At 46.2% G+C, this 17,405-nt stretch overlaps 3 protein-coding genes across 3 annotated transcripts in view; 1 reads left to right on the top strand and 2 right to left on the bottom strand.

Moving 5' to 3' along the window:
* Nucleotides 1-4,331: 4,331 nt before the first annotated feature.
* LOC119412885 (achaete-scute homolog 5-like) lies at nucleotides 4,332-4,826 on the top strand. The gene has a single exon (XM_037679920.1). It carries the CDS (start codon nucleotides 4,332-4,334, stop codon nucleotides 4,824-4,826), a length of 495 nt encoding a protein of 164 aa, XP_037535848.1.
* Nucleotides 4,827-6,102: 1,276 nt separating this feature from the next.
* On the bottom strand, nucleotides 6,103-11,248 carry LOC119412028. Its single transcript, XM_037679004.1, has 2 exons — nucleotides 9,078-11,248; nucleotides 6,103-7,300 (listed from the first exon to the last, which is right to left on the bottom strand). Exons 1-2 carry the CDS (start codon nucleotides 10,701-10,703, stop codon nucleotides 7,088-7,090), a joined length of 1,839 nt encoding a protein of 612 aa, XP_037534932.1. The 5' UTR covers nucleotides 10,704-11,248; the 3' UTR covers nucleotides 6,103-7,087.
* Nucleotides 11,249-14,221: 2,973 nt separating this feature from the next.
* pik3c2b (phosphatidylinositol-4-phosphate 3-kinase, catalytic subunit type 2 beta) overlaps nucleotides 14,222-17,405 on the bottom strand; it is a 40,895-nt gene continuing 37,711 nt past the window's right edge. Inside the window, exons 29-33 of the mRNA XM_037679722.1 lie at nucleotides 16,913-17,030; nucleotides 16,496-16,571; nucleotides 16,039-16,145; nucleotides 15,823-15,951; nucleotides 14,222-14,560 (exon numbers count right to left, since the gene is read on the bottom strand). Coding sequence (XP_037535650.1) covers nucleotides 14,369-14,560; nucleotides 15,823-15,951; nucleotides 16,039-16,145; nucleotides 16,496-16,571; nucleotides 16,913-17,030 — 622 coding nt within the window. The 3' untranslated portion in view covers nucleotides 14,222-14,368. The remainder of the gene's footprint in view (nucleotides 14,561-15,822; nucleotides 15,952-16,038; nucleotides 16,146-16,495; nucleotides 16,572-16,912; nucleotides 17,031-17,405) is intronic.

The following is a 17,405-nucleotide window of genomic DNA, read 5'->3' as shown; positions in this document are numbered from 1 at the left end:
TTCAGTGGTCCAGGACTCGATGGTTCTGATTCAGTGGTCCAGGACTCAGTGGTTCTGATGGATCTAGACAGGTTAAGCTCCTGAAGTAATTTTGAAACTTTATGCCTCTCTTCTCTGAATCTGGACACGTTTCTCTTCGGTTCTGACCGATCCTGGTTCTCCCTGTACAGTTCTGATGATGAAGCCTCGGATGGTTCTGATCCAACTGACTGGTTCTTAGAGACCTGAAGATTCTTGTTCATTTTTCTGACTTTAAATTAAAACATTTAGATTATGAAAACAGAAACAAAACGTTGAAACTGAAGAAGCCAACAGGAAGTGAAGCCAAATCAAACAGGAAGTGAAGCCAAGTCAAACAGGAAGTGAAGCCAAGTCAAACAGGAAGCGAAGCCAAGTCAAACAGGAAGTGAAGCAAAGTCAAACAGGAAGTGAAGCAAAGTCAAACAGGAAGTGAAGCAAAGTCAAACAGAGGAAGTCTAAGTCCTTTGGATGAAGGACGAAACATCTCAACAAAAACAAGAAACCGTCCAGATGACCTGAACATTGTTGGATTTTATACCTGATTATTGAGAACTTTGGTGTTTTGAACCACTTGGCATGACTGTCTCAGAGGAGTTGACAGGGAGAGGACGGGGCCTGGAGGCCATCTTAACACCAGTAAACTGTTTTCCACTTTGGAGTGTGTTGTTTGTGGGAATCAGTCTTGTTTGTTGGTGACTTCTCTGATTGAAGAAGTCCTTTGAATGAAGGACGAAACATCTCAGCAAAAACAAGAAACTATCCAGATGACCTGACTGAACATTGTTGGATTTTATACCTGATTATTGAGCATGAACTTTAGTGTTTTTAACCTAATTAATGCACAAAATGAATCCCCATAACCCAAAAACCTTAAAGCCTCAAACAAAAAAGCATGTTCAGTTGTGTAGAACACCTTAATCAAGGAACAAGATCAGACTATCATTATCAAAGCAGTCTCCAGTTATTCAACATTTGTATATCTCTATTAGGTTTTGGAATTAAGGTGATTATCCCATGTTCCATTGTATTAGAGAGGTTAACTGTCAAGATAAATTCTAAGAAAGTGTTATATCTCTCTAATCTCTTTCCCAAAAAAAATCTATAAAATTTAGTTGTTAGCTCATCCAAGCCAGGCGACTTCTCAGGGAACATTTTCAAAATAACCTTATCTAACTCCTCAAGTTCAATTTGTTTTTTCATAAATTGTTTAAAATCTAGATCAGTTTCTTTATTGAATTCTCTAGGAGTGTTTAAAAACGTGCAATTTTAGAGTAGTTAGATTTGCATAAGTTACAGTAAAAGTTATGTACTTCTCTATTAATCTGTGTTTCATCTTCAGAAATAGATAAATTTATATTCACTTTAGTAATCTTCTGTTTTAGTTGCCTATGGTTTTCAAGGTTGAAAAATAAGATGAATTTTTCTCCCCTTCCTCGATCCAGCGAGCTCAAGAACGTACAAAAGAACCTTTAGCTTTTTCTCATTATGATTTATCTAGTTCACTCTGTAATTTATTTAATTCACCAAGTTCTTCAGGTGACAAATCCGTTGTTTTACAAAAATTATTAATATTCTTAATGATTTTACGTTATAGGTTTGTTTTTTTAATTAGACATTTTTTTTTTTACTTGTATGGATAGCCAGTTCCCTTATCTTAAATTTAAACCATTCCCATTTACTCACATGTGACATTTCCAAGGCTTTGATTTCCACAACCAGTGGAAACCATCTTCACTGAAACCAGAATTCTGCAAGAGTATTATTGAATTTCCAAAAACGAGTAAGACCAGGATCTGACCTTGAAAACAGAAGATATATAGAAATAACACAATGATCAGTTAAAGGTGAAGCAGAGACACTTACTAATATGATTTATTAAAGAAGTAGAAACGAGCCAGTAATCTATTCTACAACTTAGACCAGTGGTTCTCAAACTGGAGTCCCTGGATCCGCCAAAAAATAAATTAAAAATATTATTTTTACAAGCACATAGATGTTTAACGGCCTATTAAAATACAACAAAAATGCAGGGCGGTTAAGATTTGGAATTAGGTCAGGAGAGCATTTAACTCTACAGAGTTACAGTTTCTGGCACCTGTGTCAAATAATCTTTTGTTTACTCTCTCGTAGCTGATACAGTTTTGACAGTTGGGTCTTGAGGGGGTGCATTCACTGTGTGACCTCTATTTGATGGTAGATTTGACTCTTTTGAACAACTGGTACAGAAGTTTAATATCCACAAGTCACAGTTTTTTTTTATATATCTACAGCTGAGACATTTTGTGAGGTCTGACTCTGACTGTTTCCCACTGTACCCCTCTAAACGTTTTGTGGTTAAGATTTTGGAGTGCAGGTCTGATACCAAGAGAACCCTTAGCTAAATATATTCGCTGCTCAGTTCCTTCCATGAGTCCAGTTTGGACTCCCTTAAACTGAAAAGGGAAACGGACCTGGAGGAACCCATATTAGACTCAATCTGGAGAAGGATCATTAAGAACATTTACTCATCCTCAGTCTGTCAGAGACACACTGCAATTCAATTCAAGGTGGTGCACTGGCTGCACTGGTCCAAAGACAAACTGTCCAAAATCAAAGTTGACCTGGACCCCGCATGTAATCTTCGTAAACATTCATTCAACCTTTTTTTAGACAGATAAATCACAATGAGCCTTGAAGACTCATTTACAAGTGAGATCTGCTTAGACAGACAAAAAGTAGTGAAACTGGACAAGTGGGAATTGGAGGCAAAAAAAATCCTATTAAACTTTTTCTTCTTGGCTGAGAAGAAAAACTCTAATATTAAAAAACACCTCGCACATACAAGCACATAGTGACGTAGACATTCCGCAGAGGGGGGGAGAGACAACGAGAGCGGTGAGCAATGTCCAAGGACACACTTGAGGACACTGTAAGAGTTCTGATAAGGATGGAATAATCAACCAGTTCCCTCGGGTGAGATCCGTAAACATTCTCGAGTGATGTCGGGGAAGGGCCAAGGACAACGCCTATGGGAATCCAAGAGTCCTGAAATGATGACGCAGTGTTTATTCAGCTGGTTTCCTCTGGTTGATCAGTTGGAAATCCCTCGGGGGGGGGGGGGGGCAGAGCGTCAAATTACATGTTCTCCAGGCAAATTCAGATAAGGTGGCCTTCAAGGCCAGCCAGGGGAGCCAAATTCAGATAAACATACAGTTGTTTTGGGGACAGGCAGAACTTAATGACATCTACCTTGAGTCTGTGTTGGTCCACTCGGGTTCCAAAATGTCCAAATTACATGGCCACATCAAAAGAACGTGCCTGAGTAAAATCCCCGAGATCTGATCCATTCTGCCAAAAGCATTTGAGTCTGGGTACTCAAGGCACGAACCAAGCCATCATAAGGCAAGCAGCGTGATCAGGTCCAAATTTGTTGCTGACGACTTCCTTGATTGTAGATAAACCAGCGACCAGCCGAATCCAAAAAGCAAGAACCAGTTATCATAAATATAAATTATAAACGCATCTTTAAAATCCACAAATGGCAGCAGAGATAGACACATCATCAAGTCTTCAAAGTCGATGAAATATCCAGCTGCGTGCGTGCAAACAGGGCAAATTGGCTCGCCTAAAGCTTGTCTTCTCTTCGAAGAAATGTTATCAATTGAGTTGAGGGACCAACTGATCAAATCAAGTCCATAATTATGGTTCGGAAGATTTGTAGAGAGAGGCTCAGAAGCAGTTTCACAGACAGACAGAGCAGCAAAGCAAAGTGGAGAGGGAGAGGAGGGGAAAAAGCGTCTGACCTCAGCAAGAGAAAATGGTGAAACTCCAAACTCCAGCTACACTCCTGCATACATTCTGGACCTGTCCCAAACTGCACACTTTTTGGCAATCTATTTTGACACCGTCTCTGTGATATGTGGAAAAACTGTACACCCATCACCGTTCCTCTCACTCTTCGAGGTGGTCCCTGTGGACACGTCCTTCAGCAAGTACGAGAAGGATGTGATTGCTTTTGGCTCTCTTCTGGCCAGGAGACTTGTTTTGTGCAGCTAGAAGGACACACACCCCCAGCATTATGTACATTGGATAAGAGAAGTGATGTTTCATATTCATCTAGAAAAAATAAAATTAACCCTGAAGGGTTCTGTTCAAAGACTTTGGGACACGTGGCAGCCTTTTATGTTGCATGTGGGAAAACTTGTCAATGCCTGTTTAGTTTAGTGAAGACACAAAGTTTAAAATGAAACCTGAAACGTCTCATTGTTCTATCTCTGCAGGTGTCTCTAACCAGGTGTCCTCTTCACTCATTGGTTGGCACGGGTCACACGATGAGCTTCCCTCATTCTCTCTTTGATCGGTTCGGTGTGTCTCCACCTGCTGAACTGGAGGACCACAGCATCTCTCAGTACTCGGACTCTTTGTCCAGCTCCGTCCCGTTCCTGTTTTATCCCCCCACCATGGACCCTGCAGCCTTCGGCTTCTATAAGGGCCCTCTGAGGGGCCCCGGGATCCTGCCCTACCTGGCCCCCTTCCACCATGGACACTTCAGCGTGTATGAGTGTCCATTTGAGCCGGCATTCATCCAGAAGCGGAACGAGCGTGAGCGTCAGCGCGTTAAGTGTGTCAACCAGGGCTACGCCAAGCTGCGGGACCACCTGCCGGGTCGCAGTGACGACAAGAGGCTCAGCAAGGTGGAGACGCTGCGAGCCGCCATCAGGTACATCAAATACCTGCAGGGGCTGGTGGAGGACGATGACCACGAGGGGGCGGAGTCACCGGTGAACACACCTCCTGGTCCAGAGAAAGCGCGTGGGACGTGTTGAACTACTTCCTGTGTCACATGGTGGCCAATCAGAGCTCATCCTTAGGTGGGAGGAGCCAAAACCAGCCTGAGGGAACATCGGCACTTGCAGGTGAAGCGGAAAAAGGCTCTGAACGGTTCTGATCCCAAGCAACAAATAAAAAACTGAAAAAGATGAAGAAAAGTTTTAAAAAAAGAACTTTAAAAGAGTTTTGACAAAATCTGTTAAAGGAATGTTCCACTTTACATTCCTGATCCAGACCTCCTGAACCACAGCTCCTCCTGTCAGTAAAGTTGGAGCTGCCGGAGTCGTCTCCTCTGGACGACTTACCGTCAGATGAAGTTGTTTTTTGTCTCCAACTCTCTGGACAAATTCTGTGGAGAATCAACTCTTAATGTGGAGCAAAAAATAAACCTGTAAAAATCTCAAACGTGACTCCTCAATATCCGCCATCTTCGGTGTCAACCTGGACAGGTCTGTCCACTGCAGGGACACGTGGACATGTCTGTCCACTGCAGGGACACGTGGTCCTGGCCTGACCTCTGAATCGGTCTAAATCTGTAACTCATGTTTGCACCACTAGACTGCGCTACTGACAAACTTCAACAAAACAGCAGTGAACTGAATCCAACTGAGAATAATTAGTAAATGTTATCAAATATTTAATATTATAATAAATACTAATATTAGTACTCTTTAAATAAATGCTATGTGGCACGCTGGATCACTTGGTAGAGCTGCCACCTCTCACTGAGGTCGCCCGTTCAAATCCCGGTCAGGGACCTTTGGGTGGTTTGCATGTTCTCTCCGTGCATGCGTGGGTTTTCTCCGGGTGCTCGTTTCCTCCCACAGTCCAAAAACATGCATGTTAGACTGATTGTTGACTCTAAATTGTCCCTAGGTGTGAGAGAATGGTTGTTTGTCTCTGTGTCCCTGTAAAGGACTGGAGACCAGTCCAGGTGACCTCCGCCTCTTGTACAGTGATGGCTGGACATGGGCACCAGTGACCCCCGTGACCTGAAAAGGAAGAAGCGGGTAAAGGATGGATGGATGCTGCTTTACCTGCACAGTTTTAATGTTCAGTTCTTGAATTTATCCAGAAGTTTTAGATTTATTGAAACAAGTGAACAAATAAACTTATAACTGTTTTAAAGATCTAAATACAAAATCTATTTCCTGGTGGTCATCAAGTTTTCAGATTTTTCCAGCTGCAGTGAACGCAGCATCATGTTTTGAACTGAAACCCAGAAATGTGTCATGTTTGTTTGTTTGTAAATAAAGCCCAGAGAAGCACAGCTGATCAGATCCAGGTTTATTTCATCATCAGTCTGTGAGCAGGTGAAGAACAGGTGAACACCAATCAAACACTCAGTTAGAAAAATAAAAACTTTCATTTAAAATATCACCAAAGATCCTGTTAAAACTGAGACGGTTCACTCTGACGTTTATTCTCAGTCCTGAAACACTGTTCCTTATGAGGGGACGGACCGTGAGGTCACGTGACCTCAGCAGGTGACCCCCACCTGTCCAGGTGGCCTCCATGTCCTCTCAGGTTTTACTAAAGATTCTTTTAGAAACCAGAGCCTGAGAGTTTGTCTTCAATCAGCCAATCCGGCGTCAGTAATCACTGCAGGTACGGATCAGAACACCCGGGATCACCGGGTCTCACACTTCTGATCCACAGTTTATAAAGTTCAACAACATTCTACGGGTCGGAGTCAAACACTGAATGAATAGCTGTGGTGTTGAACACCTGAACGCATCTTACTCACAGCTCTTCTGGCCCCGGCCCCTCCCTCCGTTCAGAACCACAGAGGATCAACAGAACCACAGTGATCCGGATCAGCAGCTGAATCCTGATTTTCTGAACCTCAGGATTCTTTCCTTCATTAACAGAACTCCTGTCATCTTTGGCTTTAATGGAACAGAAACATTGACTCCGCCCACTCCTAACGAGCTTGTTAACACACCTGCTCACTGGTTTCCTGACAGAACCAGGGAGTTCTGTAGAACCAGTAAGACAGTCACAGTTTTTATCCCTTTGAAGCAGGTCTTTAAATATTTAAAATAAATCTTTTGAGGACATGAGACGTCCCCTGATGTTGGACAAGACGTGGACAACAGCTAGTTGGACAAACAGACTGACTTATGGATCAGAACCATCAGGACCTTATGGTTCCTGTGTTGGACAAACAGTGGGAGATTCAACAAGAACCTCAGTTACAGGGTCTGAAGCACAGTCCAGACCGTCTTCTCAGTCTGTCCACCTGTAAGAGATGTCCTCAGGTGTCGGGGACGCCGAGCTTCTGAAGGATCAAGCGTCGGTGCTGCGGCTGCAGGCAGTACCCGATGCTCTGCTCCACCTCCTCACAGCGCCGCAAGAACCGGCAGCGGTCCCGAGCCAGTTCCTCCCATGGGCCCCGCCGGTCCTCCTCCTCCTCCTCCTCCTCCCCACAGCTGGCGAAGAACTCGTCCACATCGTCACAGAACCGGACCTGACAGGAGAACCACAGGTGAGTCCGAGAACCGGGTCCACACAACATGAAGAGCTGCTGTAAAAGACTGGAGACCTGGAACCAGTTCAGAGTTCTGGATCTCTAACCTCTGAAGTTTGTTCAGTTTTTACCTCTGGAAACAAAAACAGACTTAAGAATCAACCAATAATCAAATAATCCATCACCTAATTATCAATAAATAACCTGCCAATCAGCTGCTGTCCTGAGAGGCATGAACAAACAACGGAACGCCCAGAGGCTCAAACAACACCAGTAAACAACCAACAAACACCCTGCAGACATTCTGTAAACATGTAAACAACCTGCAGACGTCCTGTAAACAACATGTAAATTGGGTTACTGGGTTAGCAAAGCATTTTTTTTAAGTTTTTTAACTTGTGTTGTTTTGTTTGTATGAGCCAGATGTCAAAACTAAATCTCCATGTCATGAAGTGTTATGGACAATAAAGTTATATTGATTGATTGATTACACTTGTTAAAGATGCATCTGTGGAGTAAAGCAATCCTGGGGGGGTCTGGGGGAATGCACCCCCAGAATTGTTTAAAATAAATAAATATTCAAACTATGCATTTTCCAGCCATTTGAAGAGTCTTTTACTAAATTCTTAGGATTAATACATGACGTCATCACAGTGACAGCTGGCCTTTTTCTGAGCTCATACTTGAAACTTGCATCATCTTTGTTTCTTTACACCCTGAGCTCCACGAGGTTGTCTGGACTGCATTATACCGTACTTTTACCACAACACATCGTCTGTGCCATATAACCTCATTTATTAAGAAAGCAAGCTATCACAAGAAATTTACTTTAATTATAAAGTAAATAAACTTTAAATAAAGATATAACAATTTGAAATATATGAATAAAAATACATGTTTGTAATCTTAATTTCTTCCTGCCCTTTAACCACCATATTCCAAATATTTAGTGCATGAACTTGTATGATGCGGTAACTTGTTTACATTTTTCTGCCTGGATTACTGAGCATGCGTCAGGATACGGTGTCTGAATCCCTTTGGACATTAACTTTGCAAATCCTTCACAAGCACCTGCTAGCAGTAGTCAAGCTGCACCGCCCACTACTACACCTGCAGCTGCCACTTCCAGTAGCCCACTGCCTCATGATGCACCACCTTCAGCACCTGTTGTTCCTCAGCCAACTGATGAACGGTCATTGCTGACATGGCCGAGTAGCTACAGAAGCTACAATGTGTGGCTGCTCAATGTATGCTGCATCATCTGTGCTAAGACTAGAACCTAGTACAAATATTTACTTAGTACGACTACTATGATTCTGTTCAGTTTTATGTAAAAAAACATTTCTGTAATAATTTGAAGAAGGGGCGATACATTTATTATGTTCATTGTGTGAATAAAGTTTTAAAGTGGTTTTTGATACAGTTAATTTTATCAAAACTGTAATTTTTGGAAGGTGAAATTAAATTTTGTTACTTAAATGTGTCTTGAATGAAAAATACTCCATGTTTAAAAGTATTAAAATTGTATTAACACTATTAAAGAACAGGTCTTAAGTATTTATGTTACACAAATATTTCCACTGCATTAAAGAGACAAATTGAAGAAAATTATTTAGCATGAGGGGGTCCCTGAAACTTTTTCTCCCCTGTAAGGGGTCCCTGAACCCAATATGTTTGAGAACCACTGATGTAAACAACAACAAACTGCCTGTAAACAACAAACAATCTGTAAACATCCTGTATACAGTGTGGAAAGAACAGGAAGTGAGGAACTGACCTTCTTGAACTTCCTGCAGCTCTGGGCTGTGGAGGCGGAGCAGGAGGAAGGGGGCGGGGCCTCAGAGAAGCCACTGTCCAGCCTGTCGTCTGCTGCCTCGTCCTTCTTGTACTCAGGTGCAGATGTTAGGTTGTAGACTGAAGCCTGGGGGGCTGTGTTGCTTACGACCTTGGTTTTGGCAAGGGGCCTTGGGGGCCCATGAGTCCTGAGCGGGCCCTGGAAGTTCAAGGGGCTGTAGGGGTCGGAGGAGCAGCTGAAGGAGCTCAAGAGACGGAGACTTTCCGCTTCGTCCACCTCGCTGGCTGATGTTGAGTCGTCCCACACGTCCTGTACAGAGGGAGGGGAGGGAGAGGGCTGAGGAGAAGGGGTGGGGGTGGTCTGAGGTGAGGTTCTGCTGGTCTGTAGGCGGGCTGTGAAGTTCTGGGGGTTGTATGGATCCACAGTTTGGCACAGAGAGGTCCAGAGCCGCTCCGACTCAGAGTCCGATTCACTGTCAGAGTCTGAGTCCTCCTCATCTTCATCATCCTCGTCTTCAGAGGAGCCCTCACTGTTGAATCCATCATCATCATCATCATCGGTGGACTCTGATTGGCTGTCATCACTGCAGGGACACCCCATGATGAAAGCGATGGTCTTGTTCTGACACTGGAGGGGAGGGAGGACTGTGGCCCCCCCACACTGATCCTCCTCTGGGCCTGTTTGTCCATCCTCCATCTCAGGTGTGTGGGGGTCTTGCTGACTCTGCTCCTCACAGGGGACCCTCACCTGGGACAGAAGGCCCCTCTGGGACATCTCTTCCTCCAGACTAGAGTACCCCAGGTCCTGTCGATCCACTGTGCACCCCCCCATGTTCTGGACTGTGTGAAGGCTCTTGTTGTTGGGGGGTCCAGTGTTTTCTCCCAGCATCCACTCCAACACAGGACTTGTTTCAGCTGTGGGGGCCTTTGTCCCGGCTGCAGCTTGAGGACAAAGCCGGTCTGTGTCTGTCCCCCACTCAGGCTGGGACAGCTCTGACTGCAGCCCCCACAGTGAGCTCTCCTCCTCCCACAGAAGGCTGCCCCACCATGGCCCACCTTTACCTGCAGAGCCTCTCCTCACCGGGGGGCTCACCGACGCCCACCCTCCCGCGGGCTGCAGCTCCTGGGGGTTCAACAGAACCTGGTTCACCACCGTCCTGACAGAAGACAAATATCCGGCCTGTGTCTGCTGTCTGAGCTCCGTGTCTCCGGGGCTCCGAGTCCCATCGTCCCCGAGAGACACAGCGGTCAGCCAGGGCACAGAGTCGCCGGCGCCCGGTTCCAGAAGGCCAGTGGTTCCGTGGTGCTGACACCGCTGGTAGGTCAGGTGAGCAGGACCGGGGAGTGTAAGCGGTATAAATGCGTTTAATTCTCTTAAAAACTCGTTTTCGTCACCGGTGAAGCCGCTGCTGAGCTCCGCCGGAGCCGCGCTCCACAGCCGCAGCCTCCGCAGCAGCGACAGCGCGGGCCTGGACAGTAGGCCGATCCACGAGCTTTCCTGGCTGCCCAGGCCGGCCGAGGTCACCGCGGGCCGGTCTGAAGAGGATGGGCTCTGCCCGTCAGAGAAACGTCCCTCATTGTTTCTACTCCTGAACATTTTATCAAACATAAAGCAGATTGTAGAATATTCCCAGGAACAGCCACGGAGGTGGCGGCTAGTCTGACAGCTGTCAAACCTCACTGACGAACGGCGCACGGGAGCCAAGAAACACCGTCCACAAAACCGGAGCCGGGAACTTTTCGTTGAGAGTGGTGATTTGACTTCTTCCGGGTGGTACCGGAGCTAGAGAACAGAACCGAACAAAACATTCTGGAGCCATGAAACGAGGACAGATGATATCGGAACGACGAGGAGAGAAGAGCCATCCTGTCCGGGTTTTCTGTCCGTGACGCGGCGAGAGGCCTAACTAGCATGTTAGCTTAGCACAGCCAGCTAACAGACAGTTACCCCCGTGACGATTAACCCAAAAACTCGGTGCTAACCCGCTCTGATGGATGTTTTATCCTCCCACCGGTAATACTGCACAGTACCGTTAACACTGGACGTTCAGCCGCCGCGTCGCCCCGTTGTGGCTCCGGTGGGAGATTTCATCAGCAAGCCCGGTGACAGCAACAACTCCTTTTCCGGTAAGCGCATGAGCGCGGCAGGAGCGGCACCGCGCGGCAGGAGCGGCAGCGCGCGGCAACACGTCACGGTTTATTGCGTAATCAGAGGTGCTAGAAACGTGTTAGAGACCCAGAGTTCACAGGTCACGCCTCCACAGGTGCAAACACCTGAGCTGATATCGATACCAACACATTCAGAACAAGTAAAACCCTTACTGTACACCAAAACATTATGACCATTGCATCCTGATGCATGCTCAATAATCCAGGTAGAAAAATCTAAAAAAGTTAAATCTGGTCCTCTGGACATTCAAAAAACCAAAACAACAAAAAAATGTAGAAGCATTTCATGGTTCATCTGAAAGACTTCCTCAGTCTGAGGAGCTGTATTCAGCTCAGTCTTATAAATAGCACCTTCGAGTGGATCAACCAGTTTGTTGGTGACAACCCAAACCAGCTGATCACATGCTCAAGAAGGACCATCAGCCAAACAATGGGTCATTAGCACACTGATGGCTGTTTACTACTCACAGAGGGCTGAGTGATACTAGCAATCACAGCATTGTAAGAGGGGGACAGTTGAACCCGGAGGCTCCACCCCTGTTTAATAATTGACAGGTTCTCCTCACAAAGATGGCCTCCTTAACTCCTCTCTCAAACCATCATTCCTCTCTGTCCAGGATGTGAACATCTTCATCCCTAAACGAGTGACCGCAGAGCCCCGGCCCGATGGCATCGGGGAAACTAGACAGCCACTGGCCGGGGGGATGGCCCAGCACGGAGGAGCAACGCCATCAGTCCAGACAGAGACAGGGATTTGACAGAGACATGGACAAAAAGACAGGAGACAGAACTGGAAGTGGCAGAAATGAAGATGTTGAGGTTCTCCTTAGGAGTGACAAGGATGGATAAGATTAGGAATGAGATCATCAGAGGTACAGCACAGGTTGAACAACTGGGAGATGAAGTTGGAGAGGACACACTGAGATGGTTTGGACACATCCAGAGGAGGAACAGTGGTTTGGACACGTCCAGAGGAGGGACAGTGGTTTGGACACGTCCAGAGGAGGGACAGTGGTTTGGACACGTCCAGAGGAGGGACAGTGGTTTGAACACGTCCAGAGGAGGGACAGTGGTTTGAACACGTCCAGAGGAGGGACAGTGGTTTGGACACGTCCAGAGGAGGGACAGTGGTTTGAACATGTCCAGAGGAGGGACAGTGGGTATACTGGTAGAAGGATGTTAGAAATGCAGCTGCAGGAAAAAAAACAAAAAGGAGACACATGGATGCAGTTAGAGAGGACATGGAGGAAGTTGGAGTGAGGACAGAGTGAGATGGAGGACACGCTGTGGAAACTCTGAAGAGTGAACAGCTGAAATAAAAGTCACCTGAGAGGTTAACATCTCGAGTTTTGTGCAGAATCCGAAGACAACTCTGTGACACAGAGACATTTTCACATAAAGTTTATTATTTAGTGCAAATGATAAAAATGTTTCAGGTGAAAAAACTCGTCACATTTTTATTTTCACAAAGTTCAATGTGATCGATCTGCGGCGGCATGACTCAGACTGCTCCTAGGCTGAGTGCGAGGTGGGCGGAGCCTCATCGGACAACCTGAAGCCTTCTGGTTTTATTCTCACAGAGAGAAATGGACCTGCTCTGGACCTGTCAGTACTGAAGGGACAAAGCCACGTGATCTCTGATCCTGCCACCGAGAACTGATGGTGGATAACAGCAGGAAGGTGAACTTTGACCCCTGGACGGTCACACCCAGCCAATCACATCAAAGACCCGCCTACTGCGAGGGTCGTTCCAGATCAGAGAAGGATCAGTCTGAGTCCTGCAGCCGCCGTTACACTCATCTGGTCTACAGCGCACAAAACCACATCTGGATCTTCTAAAGAGGTCCAGTGAAGCAGAGATCACCTGACCTCTGACCCCAGCTTGGTTTTTGAGCTTCCTTTTATTCTCAGTTCAATAAAAAGTTAATGTGATGATTCACCTGCAGCTTTCTTTACAGCCCTGTCCAGATTAAGGTTCCAGGTGAGTCTCTCCTCACCTGTTAATGCTGGACAAAGAGCAGTTGGATGGGCTGCGTCTGAGCTGCTGCTGAATGTAACAACGTTTGACACGCTGTCCTCAGGCGTCGGAGTGGTCGATCATCTGATGGACCACGCAGTGTTGGAGGCGGGAACACTTTCCAGCTTCACTCGTGTTTAACACGAGGACATTCAGGGGCTCGGTGTGATCCTCCGTCTCCTCTGAGCCAAGGAATATTGTAAATTAGTTAATGTTTCTGTTATTTTCTGTTACATTCAATAAATTTAAAAAAAGAAGAAAAAAGGAAGAACTTGGCGTTTCCAGCCCATTTCTACATGAACTGGATCAGGAACCGATGGAGTCCTTCCTTCTTCAAACACCTTCAGCTCCACGAAGCAACAAATCTCACTTCGTAGTTCGTAGTTTTCACATCGTTCTGCTTCCCAGAATGCATTCCGAGTGTCACCAACAGACCTTCACCCGTAGAAACGTGCACGTTACTGTGCACGATTCCACAGTCCGTCCATTGATTCACCTGAAGAAGGAGAGAAGGTCCACAGCCCTGGTACGTGAGGTCCCCTCCCCTGTACAGTCCAGGTTCTGGTGAGTCTCCGGATCGTTTTATTGGACGTTACAGTGAATCATGTCGAATGTGCCTCGTTCTTTAAATGTTAATGAAAAACTGATTTTATTAAAGTTGTAATGGTAAGGTTCTTCTGTAGCTCCTTTCTATCTGATCAAGATACTCAAAGCTCTTTACAACAATCTGTGTGTTCTGATTCATACAGCACTCTACTACATCTGTACAAAGACTAATCAGAGCTTTATCACATTCATACACCGATGGGACACACATCGGAGGCAGTGAGGGGTTCGGTGTCTCGCCCAGAGACACTTTGGCATGTGACTGCTGGTGGAATCGAACCCCCAACTCTTGCATTGGAGGATAACTGTTCTAACCACTCAGCCACAGCCGCCCAAATCTGTAAATCTGAATTAATCTGTAAACTAAAAACACCTGGTGAACAGTCTCACCTGGTGATTCACATTAAGCTCCGCCTCCTGACCCACTTATTGATGGAAGATCAGTCTTTTATTATGAAGGACTTCCCTTTAGTTCTTGTCTGTCAGTGGGTGGAGTCTGGCCTGGCCCCGCCCAGCTGGTGCCAGTCCACCCAGTGCTGACCTGGAACCAGCCTGTTCAAGGGGATGAAGGTCTCCCCCAGCAGCGTGTTCTCCCAGAAGGCGCCATCGCTCAGAACCCGAAGGTGGATCAGGCGCTGGTCCAGGTCCCCATGGGGAATCCGATCGTACACCAGCTGCAGGGAACACAGACACATCATCTTCAGTACTTCCTGTTCCTGTCTGTGTCGAGGCTGATCCAGAACTATCTGGACTAAAGGTGTGGTTCTGGTCAGAACGTTCCTCACACTAACATCCAGGTGATGGAACTGAAAAGTGAATTAGTTCTGTAAAAAACCAATACCAGTCTGTAAGTGAAATATTTTACTAACGGATGCATCTGTGCTGACAGTAAGGCGCGTCACTTCCCGTTCTCCATCTGATCGTCTTTATGTCTCGTACGTTTTACACGTTTGTCTTCTGCTCCGCTCGTCTTTCAACACTTCCTGGTTTTATTGCGTGTTTGGCGTCCGCTAGCTCTAGCTAGCATTAGCTTAGCATGGCTTCACCTGTCCTCACGTGCTCCGTGTCAGGTGTTCAGGTGTTCCTCCGCCTCCTTTAGCGTCAACGGTTCTTCATGTCGGCCGTAACGACGCCCGGCTGCCTCGGTGTGCAACTCTGCCAAAACAACGGACTCGGGAGTTTTCTCTGGTCTGCTGTTCAACTGGACCAGTGAGGACATGTTCCAGCGGTGTCCAAGACAACGTGGACTCCGTAGAGAACTGGAGTCTGACAGAAACCTGGCTATAGCAGGTGGAGGAGTAGCTGCTGTCTTCTAGTCAGGATTATTGATTAATGCTAAACCGATTATTAGTTATAAATCTATCTGTCTCATCCCAGATGGAAACCAGAACAAATGTTTATTTATCGTCCCCATGTCCTCATGGTCAGTTTTTCTCAGAGCTTTCTGTCGGACCTGTTATCGAGAACTGATAAAGTCATGAGTGGAGATTTAAATATTCATCCACATCCTCACCGCCCAGTTCTGATGGATCCTCACCGTCTGGTTCTGTCTGAGCCTTTTTAACCCCACAGCCTCTGAGAGAGCATGTAATCAGAGAAGGTGTTGATCGGACCTCTTCCGTGGCCGTTTTCTTCCACCCTGCAGAGCAACACCTCAGATGATGGTAAATGAAGCTTCACTCAAACATCACAGAGAAGACTCAGAGGAAGCTGCTCTCTGCTTTGATTCCGAGCAGGTGATGTCCAAACAGACGTCTGGAAAGCTAGTTATAATAAAATTATTTCACTGAGAGGAAAAACCATCGTCTCCACTGAGGCTGCTGCAGCTACGAAAACACCAAGAAATATTGTTCTGAAGAACCCAAACAGAAGTTCTGTCCGAGGAGAACTGATGCAGAATCACAAAAGCTGCATCTGCTTCAACAACTACACCCACCATCTCGTTGTAGGTGGGGTTACAAGTGCGCCGCGCCGCCTTCGTCTTCCTCTTGCTCATCTTCATTGGGTCCGGCAGCAGGTAGAGCTTCACATAGGGGTCCGGATCAGTACCGTCCTGCAGGGGCTGCTGCAGAACCAACAAACAGAACTGTGTGAGAACCAACACACACACGCACACACACACACACACACACACACACACACACAGACTGACCAGGCCTCGGATGTGCATCACCATAATGAAGAGTTTGTCATTCTTGAAGGAGATGGACAGTTTGACTTCACCAAGTTCCTTTCCTGAAGCTGGAGGCCACGATACCTCTGCAACACACACACACACACACGCACACACTTGAACAAATGAAAGCCGTCAGAATTACCGTGAAAGCAGACAACCTGACAGATCATGTTGTTGCAGTGAAATAAACAGAAAGGAAGCCTGATATAGGAGCTTTTATTTTGTAGAGTACTTCCTGTATGTAAAGGTGCAGAGCTTCACCGTCAGGTTTGTTACAGCAGTGATACGGTAAACCTCGTTCAAACTCTGTAAATTATGACCTGAATAGAAATATTCCCATGAACCTTTGCACACACCAGAGGCTCCGCCCTCTAGATTTGCCCTGGTGGAGCTACAGCAGAAGTAAGCTTCGCCCACCTGCGATGGAACCTACCTGCAGGTCTGCTGCTGGCTGCTCCTGCTCTCTCGTCACGGGGCAGCGGGTGGAAGAAGGTGTAGACCAGGTCAGACTGAAAGATCCAGCACAAGCAGGTCTCAGAGCGGTTTTACCTCCGGCTGATCATTTATGACTCATTACTTCAGGGTGCGCGCATCATCACACGCTGACCTTTAACCCCATGATCCAAACATGTGAGTGTGTTCAGACCCTCAGAGTGTCATAAGAAATACAAAGAGCTGCTGAGACATATGACAGAGGGGTCAGAGGTCAGGCCTATCTAACTAACCCTAAAGCACCTGCAGAGCTCCAACTGCGCAGTCATGTTTAAATCAGTCCACCCTGACGCTACAGTGTGCACCCCCCGAGTCTGTATGTGTGTGTGTCATGTGACATCACTTCATCTGGGCCCACCTGAGTCACCTCCGGCGCGGCGTGGATCAGGTGCCACACGTAGCCGTTCAGCTCATCCTTCCTCCTGTCAGCCGTCGCTTCTCCACGGGAACGACCAATCATGAAACGATTGGAGAAACTGTGGGCGGAGCCACAAGAACAGCCCAATTAAACTAAACATTCAAACAAATTATTTATTTAAAAAAAACTCAAACACTCCAACAACATCAAAGAAAACTAAACTCTCCATCTTACACCTGAACTACACCTGGAATACACATTAAATACACCTAAACTACAACTGCACTACACCTGGTGTATGCCCGAACTACCCCTGGAGTACACATGAAGACACCTGAACTACAACTGTACTACACCTGGGGTAAACTGAACTAAACTTGGAGTATACCTGAACCACACTTAGAGTAAACCTGAAGTACACTTAGAGCACACATTAAATACACCTGAACTACACCTGGAGTACACATTAGATACATAAGGACACCAAAAATAT

The sequence above is a fragment of the Nematolebias whitei genome, chromosome 7, assembly GCF_014905685.2.
Source record: "Nematolebias whitei isolate Nwh7 chromosome 7, NemWhi1, whole genome shotgun sequence".
In the NCBI taxonomy this organism is placed as follows: domain Eukaryota; kingdom Metazoa; phylum Chordata; class Actinopteri; order Cyprinodontiformes; family Rivulidae; genus Nematolebias; species Nematolebias whitei.
Note: the sequence above shows the minus strand (reverse complement) of the source record. Positions and strands in the feature narration are given on the sequence as shown.